Here is a 15,544-nt window from a genome sequence, read left to right as displayed (position 1 = left end):
AATAAGGTTAATCTACGTATCAAAGTTAAGGTCCTGACCACAGGACAGAAAGACAAGTGTATTACACAGAGTAAAATGTATTAAATCCCTTTCTGAAGTTAGGGCTGAAATACAGCAGCAGCTCTTCTGCCTCTCTTGTTATGTTTTTAGTTTATCGGACACTTCTTTAAAATTGAATCATGTCTGTTCCATTCAGAATTTTGTTATTCAAACTGCCAATGAGAACATGATTTTCAAATACCCATAAGGTGATCTTACCATTCTTAGTACTGTCGAAAACAACAACTGAGACATTAGTGGAAGGGTTTTTTGGTTTTGCAACGTTGAATACGTCACTGGCAGAATGAAAAGAAGGATAAAGAGATCGCAGGTCCTTCAGTGTGACGCTGGCTGGCAGGGCTGGGTCCAGGACGAGCATTGGCACCTTAATGCAGTATGTCAACAAACATTCCAACTGCTTCTCGCTGGAAACAAACACCAACATGCTCACAAACGTTCGTGAAAATGTGATCAACACTAAAAAGCTTGTTGGTACTACTGAATTTTGCAGATGTTTTTCTAGATCCATAAAAAATCATAGTTTTTTAATAAACAAAGAATTTTTATCTCAAGAATAGAAAAAGAGAGCAAGTAGGACATAAAATTATTAAACAAGTACAGCTCTCAAGCTTTCAAGCTCCTATTAATATGATTGTCACCAAAATTTACTAACTCAAAGGTGCACAAGAAACTAAGCATTTCATTACTACCATCTTAAAGATTATTCATAATTCCAGTAAAACCTATATCATTTGGCAGAGCAGGAATAGATAAATTCTGTTTAATAGAGTATCATCCTACCAGATACAATTTATCAATTCTGATCAGAATACAATAAAGTACATTCGAAAGACACGACACCAATGGAAACAACAGCAAATGTGACAAGGTTCTAATATAAATGTATAAGGTATTTCTATCTAAATGTAAGGAATGCCTAGAATAAACGTATTACCTAAATAAACAATGGACAAAACACGGCTAGAGAATTCACAAAGAGAGAGCTATGACTAGTTAAGCAATATATAAAATTGTCAAACTGCACTAATATTTAAAGAAATGCAAAAAAAAAAAAAAAAGAGTTATCACATTTTGTTTACTAAATTAGCATCGCTCAAAAAATGGACTCAATGTTACTGCAAGTCCAGTAAACCTATCCCTTTCAAACACTGCTGGTGTCACTGCAGATGGGTGTTCCCATTTTCTCTCTGGAGAAGCAATTTCATAGTATATGTGTGTATACTCAGAGCCATAAAAACTTATACATATGCTTCTACCTCAGTAGTTCACTTCCAGGAATCTAGTCCAAGTAGGAGAAGAGAAACAAAACAGGAAAAACAAACCCACATACAGAAAATGCCACAGACCCAAATATAAGATTGCAAACTATTTACAATAGTGAAAATACAGAAGTGCCTAATATTTAGTAAATTATAGTACAGTTACTTTACGGGATATTATACAATTAAAATTGATAAGTAAGAATAAGTAAGAAGCATGAAGAGAATTTATGAACATAGCTGTGTAGATTATATAAAATTTTTAAAGCAGGATACAAAATTGCACAGAGATTACAAATTACAACTATAAATATATGCACAAAAAGGGAATAATAAAATGATCACAGTTGTTGAATGGGGGCCATAGAAGTATCTTCTTTTCACTCCTCTCAATCCTTTGTAACATGGCATCCTTACTTTAAATAATTAAAAATTTTATTTATGTCATTTAAAAATAACAGTTTTAACAGTGGTATATTTATAAATAAATATATAGAACATAAAGAAATGATTCAGAAGGTACTTGTAAATCTCAAAATTCCTCAGGATCATTTCTATAAAATAACTCTTTTATTTTAAGACTAATGGTTAAGTGAGAAAGTGCCATTAACAGAGATTTCTGCTTGTCAGTGAGGCAGTTTTGTTTTAAGGACCTATCAGAGTCTGGTAGGATTCAAATCACAATAGACACATCTGATTCTTGGCATTGAGCTAACTCCCCTTCCCAAGTCCTTAAATATAAGACATACAACTATGACAGCTTTTAACAATAAGAAAATATATAATGAACACACAATTGAATGATGGATATAAATCCTATAAATGAAAACACTGGGTATAAGTTACACATTAAGTGGACCAAGAGAACAGCACACCAAGACAGATTGATGGAAACAGCAGAGCAGAAAAACCTTACATCCAAAAACCTAACCCATCCAGAAACAATAAAGCTTTTGTTAGCTACAACCCAAACAAGAGTTCTCAATCAACTATGCCTCTGGCATTGCAAGATTTCCCATCTAAAAGAGGCAATTAATTTGGGGGTCTACAGCTAGCAGATGAGGGATTAAACAGGAACAATAAACACAAAATACTGTACATCCAACAAAAAACAAGAACCTGGAAGTTTCACTTCAACTTCTATTCCTAAGAGGAAAATCAAAACACTTACCTCTTCTTGGTTGGTTCTGTTGCGTTCTTCCCAAGGATTTCTCTAATGAAAGCAAATATATTTCATTACATATTCATGAGCTAGTACTAGTCCTAAATGTGAACAAAAGGTAACTAACAACAATGATTTTCTTAGTTACTCCACGGGACTAACTAGTAGGTTAGGAAATACAATGCTTACATCATTTAATATGCATAATAAATTTTAAGTTTCAATGAAATATGCTCAAAAATTATTATCACATACCTCCCACAGTAACCATGAAAGTTGACTTAAGCTTTTACATTTTACTACTAAAACATGGTACCAGGCTGCCAAAGTTATTTTCATGTACTGGGGAAGGTATCCTATTCTCTGACACAAAGAGAAAGAGAAAATTTGTTGCAGTGTAACATGGCCAATGCCCTGCAACTGGGGAGCACCCATCATATTTATGAAGAAATGAATGGAGAAATGGAGAAATTCTCAGAAAATGCTAAGGAATCAGAGGGAAAGTTATATCAGCCAGATTTCTAGCTCTTAAGGCTCTCCATTCAAGTGCATTGTACCTTTCTCAGATAAAAGAACTAAAATGATCAAAATTCCACATATAAAAAAATTAGCAGTTTCTAATTCCATATTGTATGATTTAACATTAAAAGGGGTAAAGGGAACATACTTTGTACTGTATTTATCAAATGGAAAAAAGTTAAGTCTGTAGGCCTGTTTTATTTTCAAGGGAATAATGGGTCTTACCATGAAACTTTTTTCCATAATAACACCTTATTTCATGAAGGTATCACACATGGGACCCAGACTGAGTAAGCAAGAACCCGTGGGAGACTCCTTTCCTTTCAGGCCCTCAGAGAGCAAGGCATCACTAGAATAGCACAGTCATAAAATGGCCATCTGACAAAGTGGCTGAGTCCTCACTGGGTACCAAGAAACAAGGGTCAGACACATGGGTGACAAAATCTTGTAATGGCACGAATTTGAGATGCAGGTTTTTGTTTGGATTAGCACTGTGAACATCACCCTACCCTTCTGAAATGCACTGTTACTTGTATTCATAGAACTTTGTGTGTTGTTGTTTCTTTTTAATTCCAATTATTGTTAGTTTTTTTTTTTTTTAAGTTCTATTTATTTTGGGCGGGGGGGAGGGGGGAGGGTGAGCATGGGTACATGCAGTGGAGGGGCAGAGAGATACAGAGAATCCCAAGCAGGCTCTGCACTGTCAGTGCGGAACCTGATGTGGGGCTTGATCTCGTGAACCATGAGATAATGATCTGAGCAGAAATCAAGAGTCAGATGCTTAAATGATTGAGCCACCCAAGCACCCCAGAGTGTGTTTTGTTTTTTAAAACTCCATTTTACCTCATTGCTTTCTGCTCCTCCTCCATCTGTTCTCGGACTTGCTGTAGCTCCTTCAGTAGTTCAAGATCTGTGCCATTCACCCAGGTATAAACCACGTCGATTGGCATGGGCAGACAGAGCCTAGGGCAAAGCCACAGGTCCTTCAGCTTACATGCATTTTTCCAATACATTTAGGAATAAGAGTATATAACAGGACTTAAACTCAAAGATTATGAAAAAAAATCAATGAAAAGGTAATCTAGCCAACTGTATCACAGACTTGCATGACTTCAAGCTGAAGCTGGGAGACGACTTGTTGAAAAAAAACTTTCTCTGCAAGATTCACACAGATAATTTCTGCAGTTCTGCATTTAATCCTCACAACCACCCTGTAAAGAAGCTGCCATCACTCCACTTCTAAGACCGTCAGGAGGTCCCAGAAGCTCAGTTTACACTGCTACATGCTCAGTTTGACAAACAAGGGTGTTGCAATGCAAATGCCCCCAAACAGAGAAAAGAAATTAAAAGCAAAACAAAATTACCAAAAAGGAGTTATCCAACAGTCCATAATGAAGACCTAGCCCTATTTAATGCTGCAGTCCTCCTATTCCCTGCTGCCCCAAGCCCAGCCCCTCCCAACCCTCCTCACCCTGCCCTGCATTTTCTTGTCTTCATAGCACTGACCACCTTTCTAACATATTAAATAATTAACTTGTTACCTACACTGGTAATTGTATGTGTCCCTCCCCCAGAATGTAAGCTCCAAGAGGGCAGGAAACCTTCTTGTTTTGTTCCCTAACGTACCCAATCAATTAGAAAAGTGCCCAGCATACAGGCACTCAGTATTTGTTCAATGAGTCCATGATATATGTGAGACACTAGCACAGACCTTCCTGATACTGCTAAAGTTTTCCCTTATTAATCTTTTCCTCAAAATAAGGAGTGAGGCAGGCATCTAATTCTTGAGTATCCCACCTAAGCCTCATGTTTGTGTTCTGTTCAGGTTTTAACCCTGCTGAAAGCTCTCTTCCCCTTTCTTTTACCAACTTAACCAAATCCTCCCCATCTTTCAGGTCTACTTCAGATCTATAATATAGTAGTTCATTATGACTCATAAGCAGGTGGCATTTCAGCAAAGACGTGAAAGAGAGGAAGCAAGCCATGTGAGTAACTAGAGGAAGAATGGTCCAGAGAATGGGAACACCATGTGCAAATGTTCTGAGGCAGACACCCAACAGGCACAGTCAAGGAACTAGAGGCCAGTGTGGCACAGACAAGGGGAGCAAGAGGAAGGGCATAAGAGAAGATGAGGGTCAAAGAGGAACCAGGGACCCAGAGCTTCACAGGAAATCAGGAATCACCTCATACTCAGGCATATGTGATAGCTGAGCATCTACCAACCCTCCTGTTAATGTTCACCACTGTCTGCAGAATAAAATCTAAACTCCTCCATAATGTGCCCCTTGTGCTCTAGACACTCCAATTGCTTACCCAAGCAGGGTAAGACTTGCAAGCTTTTGCACCTTTGAACATGCCTCTCCCACTGTCTAAAATATCCTCCTTCCCCAATTGCCCTCTTCCCTCACCTCCCACAAAGAGAATGTACTGCTTACCACACAGTTTCCATTGTACTCTGTACTCTAAGGAACTCTTAGCATACTATGTTGTACTAGTTTTTATGCATGTCTATCTTCCACTAGATGGAGTATCTCTAGGGCAGAAATGGTACTATGCATTCTGTGCTCTGCTTCAATTACTTCCTCTCTTTCCCATATCTTCAGACTCTCTCTCCTCACCATCAGTAACAGTACACAAAACCTTCCTCAGCTAGGTTTTTTAATCGCATTTATTATACCAGTGGTTCTCAAATGTTAGCAGGCAACAGAATCACCTTCGGGCTTGTAAAAACAGATAGCTGGGCTCCATCCCCAGAGTTTCTGACTCATTAGGTCTGGAATGGGGCCTGAGAACTCACATTTCTAACAAGATCCCAGGTAATGCCAATGCTGCCAGTCCAGAAATCTGAGAAATAATGATTTATATGCAGGTTGTAGTTCACATTTTTAAGTTAAAAAAAAAAAAAAAAAAACTTCCCCCCCCCCCAAAATGCCAATTCTATATGAGGTCAGTGAGTTTCTCTTGTTCATCACAAGATGCTTAAAAATAGGGCCTGGTACATGAATGGGATTTAACATTTACTCATTGGCTAAATTAAAACTCTAAGTTCATTCCCTCAACATATAAATCAGTCTTTTGTGGAAGGAAGGAAGGAAGGAAGGAAGGAAGGAAGGAAGGAAGGAAGGAAGGAAGGTAGGTCTTGTATTACCCACATCTAAATTATCCAAGGTCATCTCACTCTCAATTTCTCAGACTAAAAATTAATTTGAAAAAACTGCTTAGATGACATATTTTTTAAACTTTTTTTTTTTTAAAGAATTGCACTTTCCAAAGCTATCCTGTAAAAGTAATCACCTGCTATTAAAGATCTTTTAATAGAATCAAGAGATATCCATACATGTTCATTTGGGGAAATAATTAAGTATATAATGGATTCATGTACTAGCTCTTCTAATAAGTTTGTATTACAAGATCAATTTAATTCTCTGGTGTTAAACTAACAAACTAAGGAGATCGTGTGATCTGCCCCAGGTCAGTGAGTCAGTTGTTTTTCTACTATTAGACATGGCCACAATGAGTTTGAGTCTTTATTTCTGACCACAACACCACTATATCTAAGTTTCCAGATGAAAGAAAGCCTTTATCTTAGAGTTGAAGACTAAATAAGTCACCTGTGACTCAGAACCAAAGCCATGGTGACAGTAATACAGCTTTTATTTTAATCAGTTTGGTTTAAGTGAATACACAGGCACTATGACATGTAAAGGATACTACGAATGTAGTCCTTTGGTTCTACATTCTATAAAGTAGGTATGAAAACTCAGAACTTAAATGGTATCTTAGTGCCAAAGAGTTGGAAGAGATTTTACACTTAATCTAATACCTACATTTTAGAGATGACAAGACTAGGCCCAGACTGACTTAATGCCTTATAATTTAGTAGTAGATAATTTACATATTCACTTGTTACTGACATATAGAATAGACCTTTCTTTTAAAAGGGGCACCTGGGTCGCTCAGTCGGTTAAGCATCCACTTTGGCTCAGGTCATGATTTTGCAGTTCATGAGTTCCAAGACCCACACTAGGCTCACTGTTGTCAGTGAAGAGACCTGCGTTAGATCCTGTCTCCCTCTCTCTCTGCCCCTTCCCCACTCATACTCTCTCTCTCAAAAATAAACATTAAAAAAATTTTTTTTTCAAATAACATTAAAAAGACTTGCAGAGAAACTGGCAAAATGATGAAAACTCCCTATAAACATTATGGTATTTTAAAATGTATTAGAACATGTGATATGTTATATATGATCTATTTACTTGTCATCTTCAAAATTAGGCAATTTTGAAATATCCTTATATAAAAACCAAACTATATTTTAATGCAATCTAAAATTAGGAGGAGAAATATTTAACACCCATACACAAAATTTTTCAGAAAGAGAACAAGAATGGTTGATTAAAACCGCTGACCTCAATATCTGGATTTTCTAAAGCTACTTTTCCTTCTAAAATTTGGATGCTCCTTCAGGGCAGGGATTCATGCAACTGCACCATCAGCACCTAGCACAGCATAAAGCACAGTAGGTTGATAAATATTTGATTTTAAAAAGACAATCCATTTTGAGCTTTTCTTAGGAAAATCAGCTAAAATGAAAATGAAGAAGTAGGAAAATTGTATTTCATCAAGAATCCGTAGTATTCTCCGTAGTCACCACACCTGCAGCTTCGGTACCACCAGTGAACTTGTTAGAAATGGAAATTCTGTGAGCGCCTGTGAGACCTCCAGACGCAGAAGCTCTGGGGGTGGGGGAAACTGTATCTTCTCAAGCCTTCCATGGCATTCTGCTGCACACTAAGGTTTTAAGAACTGCTATGTGAGAGAAATGGTTCTCTACCAACTTTTTACTCTCCAGACCCTTTACACTTAAAAATTAAGGATCCCCAAAAACTTTTGTTTATAGATTGTAACTATTCACATTTGCCATATTTGAAAATGAAACACTATAAAAATACTTAATTCATCTTAAAATGTTAACATGAATAACTTTTTTAATGAAAATAATACTCTCCCAAACAATTAAAAAAAAAAAACAGTGAGAAGAGAGGCATTGTTTCACTTTTCTGCCAATCTCTTTAATGACTTAGTAGAAAAGAACAAGCACCTTGGATCTTCTGTCTGCAATCTGTTCCCACGTGTTGTTTTGGCTGAAGTGTATAAAGAAAACCCAGGCTCACACAGATAATGTAGCTGGAAAGGGGAGTTATATATATTTTTTTTTTTTAATTTTTTTTTTCAACATTTTTAATTTATTTTTGGGACAGAGAGAGACAGAGCATGAACGGGGGAGGGGCAGAGAGAGAGGGAGACACAGAATCAGAAACAGGCTCCAGGCTCCGAGCCATCAGCCCAGAGCCTGACGCGGGGCTCGAACTCACGGACCGCGAGATCGTGACCTGGCTGAAGTCGGACGCCTAACCGACTGCGCCACCCAGGCGCCCCGGGGAGTTATATTTTAATAGCCTTTTCAGGTAACAGCAGGTTTTCTTCTTTGATCCTACCAAAATAAGTGGTAGCTGCTTAAAAATTCGTTGCAGTGTGGAATGTGAAGCCACATTAAAGAACTTTTTGTGCTTTTACACCAAAATCCATTGGTCTTTCTTACACTTTGAATGACTTTTTTACCCATGCAAGATTTTGTAAACACCTGTAAGGATCCTGTAACAATGTATCGGTTATCTGGAAAATAACAGCTTACTGAGTTATACACATCTGCCAAATGGTGACATATTTCCTTAATTTTCCTATATAATATTAATGAATGTGATTTTTGTGGACAATGCCACATATCTATCTAATCAGAGAAGTCTTTATGATATGTGAACTGTTAAGCTCACAGTGATAGAAACAAGTTTTCCCAAATTCTAATTTACATTTGAAAGCTCAAATTTTATCACTGGCAACGGATACTAATTGGCAACGGATACTATTATTCATTTTCCTTTAAGAGACAGAATTGCTTTGTTCACTGTCAAGAAAACATCTGTCAAATGACCATTGTGAGTAATCACACTGTCATCTGTCCTTTCAAGTTATGACAGTGGTGTCCCATGAAACAGAAGGGCTGGTCTAGGTTGCAACTCAACCACACCACGGTTTCCTCAAGACAATCACCATACGGTCAGGTGCATTTCATTACACGGAACATTAAAAAGATGTGTGGCCAAAGGGTCAAGATATAACCAAATGAATAACTTTTAGTGCTTCAACAAGAACATTTTTAAGTGAAACTAACCTTTATCTGACCCCTGCAAATATAGGGTGGTGAAGAATACAGTGATTCATGCTAAGGTCTGGCGATCTTACCCAGCACTGCTTTTACACCACCAGTGCAAATGTCAGCACAGTACAAAAGGCAAGTAACACCTTAGAACTCTTATAAAAAATAGTTTGGATTCTGCAGACCCCTAGAGTCTTTGAAAACTATCTTTAAGAGATCCTAAGAGAAAAGCCTCGAGTTTCCCTACTTCACTAATTACTTGCTTACAAGCCATTCTCCCTACCACACTATGAAATTCTTTACCACAGATAGTTATATATCAGTGTCTAAAACAGAGTAAGGCTTAAAGATTCCTTTTCTGTTAAAGGAGCAAATTGAGGGATGTCATTCACACATAGGGCACTGAGCAAAGAGTAAAGCTTTAGTCAATTCAAAGAATCCCATAGCCCTTCCTCCCTAAGATGGTCAGGACTGTAACAGTGCACACATCTAATTAGCACACTAATTAAAAAAAAACACTTATTTGATAGAAACCACATAGGGACTCATAAAAAGTGAACAGAGGGACAAGGAAGTACTTCTAAGCAGGGAGCAAGGGCTCCAGAGGAATTGGTGATGCAGTCTACAGATCCTCAGATAACTCTGAAGGTGAGCCAACCGACATCAAATGTAGTTATTTGCAGTTTCGTTAGGTTTTCCGGTTCAGTGAGAGCAGAGGGAAAGATTTATGAGAACTATCCTCAGGGGAAAATGGACAGTCAGGATCAAGGGAGGTTTATGGTTATGGCCTCTGACATTTAGACTCTGGTCTAATGAGGTTAACTACCCCTGTTAGCTACCCCACATTTGTTCTGGTCACCTACTGCTCTTAGCCCCATAACGACTGGCTATGCACCATTACAATGGAAAAGAGTCAATAGATACTGCATAAAATGAATAAAAAAGGAGAGAACTCCACTTATTGTTTTAAAGTTAGAATGATGATTACCAAAACAATCATTAACAAAAATTTGTTAGCAGGGGCACCTGGGTGAACATCCGACTCTTGATCTCATGGTTTGTGAGATCAAGCCCTGTGTCGGGCTCTGTGCTGACAGCATGAAACCTGCTTAAGATTCTCTCTCTGTCTCTCTCTCTCTCTCTCTGCCCCTTCCCCACTTTCTCTCTCTCTCTCTCTCTCTCAAAATGAATAAATAAACTTAAAAAAATCATTAACAACGGTTCCTCTGGATGAGGGGAAATTCAAAATGGAACAGAGAGGCTTAACTTTTTATTTTTATGTACTGTTTGAACTGTTTTCAACCACAGACATAAACTGCTTTTACGATATAAAACAACTTAAGCACTAATTTTATAGACAAAAACCAAAAAGAGCCTGTGCAAATCATTTTAGCTGCAGGAAGGGAAGGAAGATGTGGGGAAAGATTGGGTCCACTCTGAGGTCTGTCTTATGAAGGAGGAAAAAAATCGTGAAGGAAAAGGTTGAAGACAGCATCTAAGAGTGGCTGCACCAGGAAGCTTGGCCTTAAAGAGAAAAAGACCCAACCTGTAAGGCTTGCTCCTCCTCACAGTGAGGCAGCAAGATATGGCGACCACAGAGGTAGGTAGGGGGTCAATTCCAGTGGCTTCCACAGAATGGCTCTGGTTAACAGAGTGAGGTCAACAAGAATATGGGCCAGGGCTTGGAACAGAAGACTACTGGCCAGAGTAGCCAGCTAGTTTCCTCATCCTGCAGACAGACTGAATTACCTTTACCTCATAGAACTAGGGCAATAATAAAATGAGATCGTGTAACTCAAAGTACTCAATAAACCGCAAGGCAGGATTACTCTTTGGGAATCAGATTTTTCAACCATAAAATGTGAGGACAGACTACAAGGTTCCTTCAGATAGGAGTAGCCTTGAATAAGTTAAACCATATCTACACTTGGAAAGACCCCCCCCCCCTTCAACCTGAACTGTTACATTTAAAGCAAGAGTGAAATCGTGATTCATCCTCTAAGTCCAAAGAAGCTACTCTCCAAAACTGATTTCTTCTTACCGATTCTGAAAGGACTTTCCAGCAATATTGTCTCTGTAGGAATCAAACAAAACATGGTACTGATCTCGGCTCCATTCCAGAACCACCTAGGGAAAAAAAAAAAAAAAATGTTTTCTCTGCATCAAATACTAAGAGTATATAACTTTCATTTCATTTCAATTTCATTAAAAATCACTAAAGGAACAGGTAAAGCAATTAAAATTCATCCATTCACCCAATGCCAACTCATGTATACCAGACACTGTGGTCGACCCAGATAAAAAAGCTACGCAGATATATAAAGTTATACAGATATATAAATAAAAGCTATAGTTACTGGCCTGTGGAAAGGGGAGGGAAATCAAAGAGATTTAAAAGGATGCAATATGAGAACTGGGTCTTCAAGAATGAGTTCACCAGGTAGGGAGAAAAGGACAGCATCACAAGAGCAGGTTCCGAGGCTGAGAAGCAGCAAGGATGAGTTGTTTCAGGGCAGTGGTGCAGTTGGCTTTGGCTGCAGCAAAGTGGAGTAAGTGGAGAGAATGGGGCTGAGAAGGGAAATCAGGCCTTGACTGTGTTGTGCCCTGTGTGCCATGGGAAGCAGAGGCACTGAAGGATTTTCCAGCAAGCGACACGATCCATCCAAAACTTTGGAGACTCTCCTCAGAGCACAGAACAAAGCTAAAACAGAAGAAACTGACAAGATATGAAGCCTTACTATCTGTGAAGTTTCAGCTGATGACCTTGCCGAAGAGTTCAGGAGAGAGCGGAAGTCTTTAGATCAGAGCTCCCTCATGTCTGCACTTGAAATCTAGAAGCCAACCCAATGTGCCCCATTTCTTCTTCATTCCCTTCACCACAAAGGAAGCGTCCTTCCTCCTTGCAAACATCACACCTCTGTCCACTTGCTCTGGATCTCATCAACTCATCTTAAAACCTTGCCGGCTCTCTCTTTTCCTCTCAACAGGCTTATTCCCGTCAGCATATTCCAGTAATCTCAGGAAAACCTTCCCTTCACTCCACACGCTCTGCCAGCTGGTCCCTCTGTTCCAAATTCTTTCAAGGGCAAATGTCTTTAGAAAGTCACCTCCTAGGCTCTATTCACCCTTTAGCCTATTCCAATATCACTTCTGCCCTCGCCACATCAGTGGTCTTACCAATGCCTCCATGTTGTCGAATCCAGTGACATTTTTTGCCATTTCTATCTTAGTTGGTAGTGGCTGCCCAGTTCCTCCTTATTGAACCACTTGGTTTTCCTCCCATCACTCTGGTGACTCCTTTTCAGTCTCCTTTGCCAGGTCATCTTCTTCTATCTGACCTTCAAGTGTGTCCTCTCACTCTATTCCTCTTCCTGGAATGTCCTCCTTTCTGCGAAGGCTTCTTCTGGCTTCCTTCCCACACTACAAATCCTAGGATGTGTGGCCCTGCTACACTCACATGACTACGGGGGAGCCCAGTCATTTAGATTCCATTCCAGCCAGCAGAGAGGAGAGATAGGGAATGAAATGCCCTTCCATTAAAGAAACTTCTTGGAAGGGGCACCTACCACTTCTGTTTTCACTGGCCAGAATGCAGTCACATGACAATATGTGGCTACAGGAAAGACCTTGTGAACCCATGTGCCCAACTACAACTGAACATTTCTTTGCATGGTATTCAGGCTTTCAGCATCTGGCCTCTGCCTATCTTTATAGCCTTACGTCACTGGGCTGTTTCATAAACACCATAAATACAACTAATAACCCTCCCATCACTCAAGGTACTGATTTAAAAACTTAGGGTCTAATGTGCCTTGTACTGGGTTTACAAAAAGAAATAAGGTAAGTTCCTTGACTTCAAGAAACTATAGCCAGTGCTTAATAGAAAAGTTTATTGCTGGCTACAAGTGCACTGAAGGAAGACACTTAAGACTTCCCTGAAGAAGCAATGTTAACAGTCTTAAAGGATGAACAGGAGTCTGACAGCAGTTCAGCTGGGGGACAGGGAGTATGTTACAGGGATCTGCTACCAGACTGAATGGGGCAGTGAAGAAGAAGAGAAGCAAAGGTGATTGCCAGGTTTCCAGTATTTCTACTATGAGTGACTGAAGAGACAATGGGACCACTAAATGACATGGGAGGAACAGGTGTAGTGGGGATGAGAGCTGGTAGGATTCCCATTTTAGTCATGGCAGATTTGAGGCCGTATGTGCATACAACTGGCCTCTCCAACTGGACTGGAAATTCCAAGAGGCGGGGCAATGAGCTCTACTTTAGTATCATACATAGCACCAAACTATATAGCAGGCATATAGCTATAAAATGCCATCTTCCTTGTTAAATATAGAATACATATCTATTTTTAATAATATGATTGTATTGATTTGGATCAACTAATTGAGTTCAAACTGAGATGACTCTTCATCAATATCCCTATATAGTTGCAAAAGGACAACCAGTATATCTATTATTTTTATAAAACCACAAAAAATGAAGCTCAGTATCATTCCTCTTGGCTAGCAGGGCTACCTAGAAGATGGGAAGATAATATCAGAGAAAGCACACTTCACAAATGGCTGAAAAATTCTGACACGCTATGTGTTGACACAACGTGCCTTCCTTCATCAGATAAATTAATCTCACCATCTCCAAACCACTTTGGTGTATTAGAAAGAACAGCAGCAGCAAAAGGTCCTTATCTAATACACTGAGGAATGCTCCTATCAGCCCAGAGTTCTGCACACTATGCTCTCAGGGGAGATAGTAGGAATGCTGGGTTATGACTCGGGGGGGCACAGGGTTTCATCCCAATTCTGTCACTTTTATGAGACCTTAAGCAAGTTCTCTGATCTGTTTAGGCTGTTTCTTCATCTCTTTTACATTTTGTGAAGTGGGTCTGACCAAACCATCCTTGAAATACCTTCCAGCCCTAAGAACATATGACAGAAGGAGGCACAGGGCTGTGTGACTGCAGTGTGACTGGCACGGTTTTTTCCCTGCACCCACAGGTCAACACCACTGGGACACTATGTCTCTTCTCTTCCTGTCTTCGGTCTCCTCTAGGTCTTTGGTCCCAGGACCTAACCATCAACATTGAAACCGGATTGTCTTCCATCTTAACCATTTCCCTTTTCTGCTTAATCCCAACCATCAACTACACTCTATTATGGAAATCTTGCCAAATTCTTTAAGTGAATGAGTAATGTGCTAATGGGGGATCAAAAAGGAGCCTTGTAAAATGAAATAAAAATCATCTAAGGGCTAGCATCAGATCATTTTCTTACACTATCAAGGATGGAAAAAAGTAGAAATTTGAATGGGCAATTACCAAGTTATTATTGTGGGGTAAGCTGTACAAATATAAATACCTTTCAAACAACAAAGAAGCCAAAACAGACTTAAGCTTGCAATCAGAACTTGTTTTCAGCCATTATTAGCAATAAACAAAAGACCAGAGGAAAAGGCTGGAGAAACACTATACTGTAAAATCAAGTCCATTTTCGTCCACAAAGCTTCCCTATATTTAGCCCAACCTGAATGCTTCCATCTCAGAACTTTAACATTTGTCTCAACCACTTACTTGGAAATCAATTACTCACTGCCCTTAGCATAGCTTGCCTTAGAATCCCTTAGCTTTTTTGTTATTTACCAACCCCCTCAAGGTAGCATCTTATCAGATCAATGGAGTTAGAAACCACTTGAGGGTAAAGAACTACTTACAATTCTACTTATCAATTCATACCCAGCACAATTCATTATATACCATCTTTTTGTTCTTAAGTATTATCTGATTACAGCAGGAGTGGCAGAAGACTGGATTTGGGGATAGGGGACACGGCCAGGGGAAGACCCTTCCAGTTCTTCTATTTAGTAGCCGTGTAACCTTGGGTGCTCAATTTCCTCAACTATGAACCAAGTACAAAGTGTATTTCATCAGTCGGCTGTGTCGCTGTAGGAGAACAGTGCTTCTCAAATGACGTATGTAAACAAAAGGCATGAGGAAGGTACCAGGCATGTTAGAAATCTTGGGTAAAAAAAGCATATCTTCCTGAACCATCATTTTTATAATGGTAAGACATTTAAAATATTGTATTGATAGTAATGCAAACATTTTATGGAGGAAACTGATGTGATTTTTACAGACAAAATGTTGGCCTTCAAAAAATTTCCTACTTACCGTTTTGAGCAATCCCCACGTCCCCCACCCCCCAAATCTCCTCTCTACACTATTTTCTTCAGAGTATTTACTTTTTTCTGCTATTAAAAGTAGTTTGTTGTAAAAGTTAAGACACAAGGAACTAAAATAATATTTATTAAAATACTATATGA

General features: G+C 39.0%; 1 protein-coding gene across 4 annotated transcripts in view; it reads right to left on the bottom strand.

The window, feature by feature from the left end:
- Positions 1-15,544, bottom strand: part of GNPTAB (N-acetylglucosamine-1-phosphate transferase subunits alpha and beta) — a 73,943-nt gene that overhangs the window by 38,365 nt on the left and 20,034 nt on the right. For 3 of the 4 annotated variants that reach the window (XM_058741619.1, XM_058741617.1, XM_058741618.1), the window contains exons 2-5: positions 11,259-11,344; positions 3,844-3,963; positions 2,491-2,532; positions 259-464 (exon numbers count right to left, since the gene is read on the bottom strand). In XM_058741619.1, the coding sequence (XP_058597602.1) occupies positions 259-464; positions 2,491-2,532; positions 3,844-3,950 (355 nt within the window). In that variant the 5' untranslated portion in view covers positions 3,951-3,963; positions 11,259-11,344. Of the gene's footprint in view, positions 1-258; positions 465-2,490; positions 2,533-3,843; positions 3,964-11,258; positions 11,345-15,544 lie in introns of those variants that run through there. The other variant, XM_058741621.1, reaches the window with a different exon arrangement.

Source organism: Neofelis nebulosa, chromosome 8 (assembly GCF_028018385.1).
Source record: "Neofelis nebulosa isolate mNeoNeb1 chromosome 8, mNeoNeb1.pri, whole genome shotgun sequence".
In the NCBI taxonomy this organism is placed as follows: Eukaryota; Metazoa; Chordata; class Mammalia; order Carnivora; family Felidae; genus Neofelis; species Neofelis nebulosa.
The sequence above is the reverse complement of the archived record's forward strand: the minus strand, read 5'-3'. Positions and strand labels throughout refer to the sequence as shown.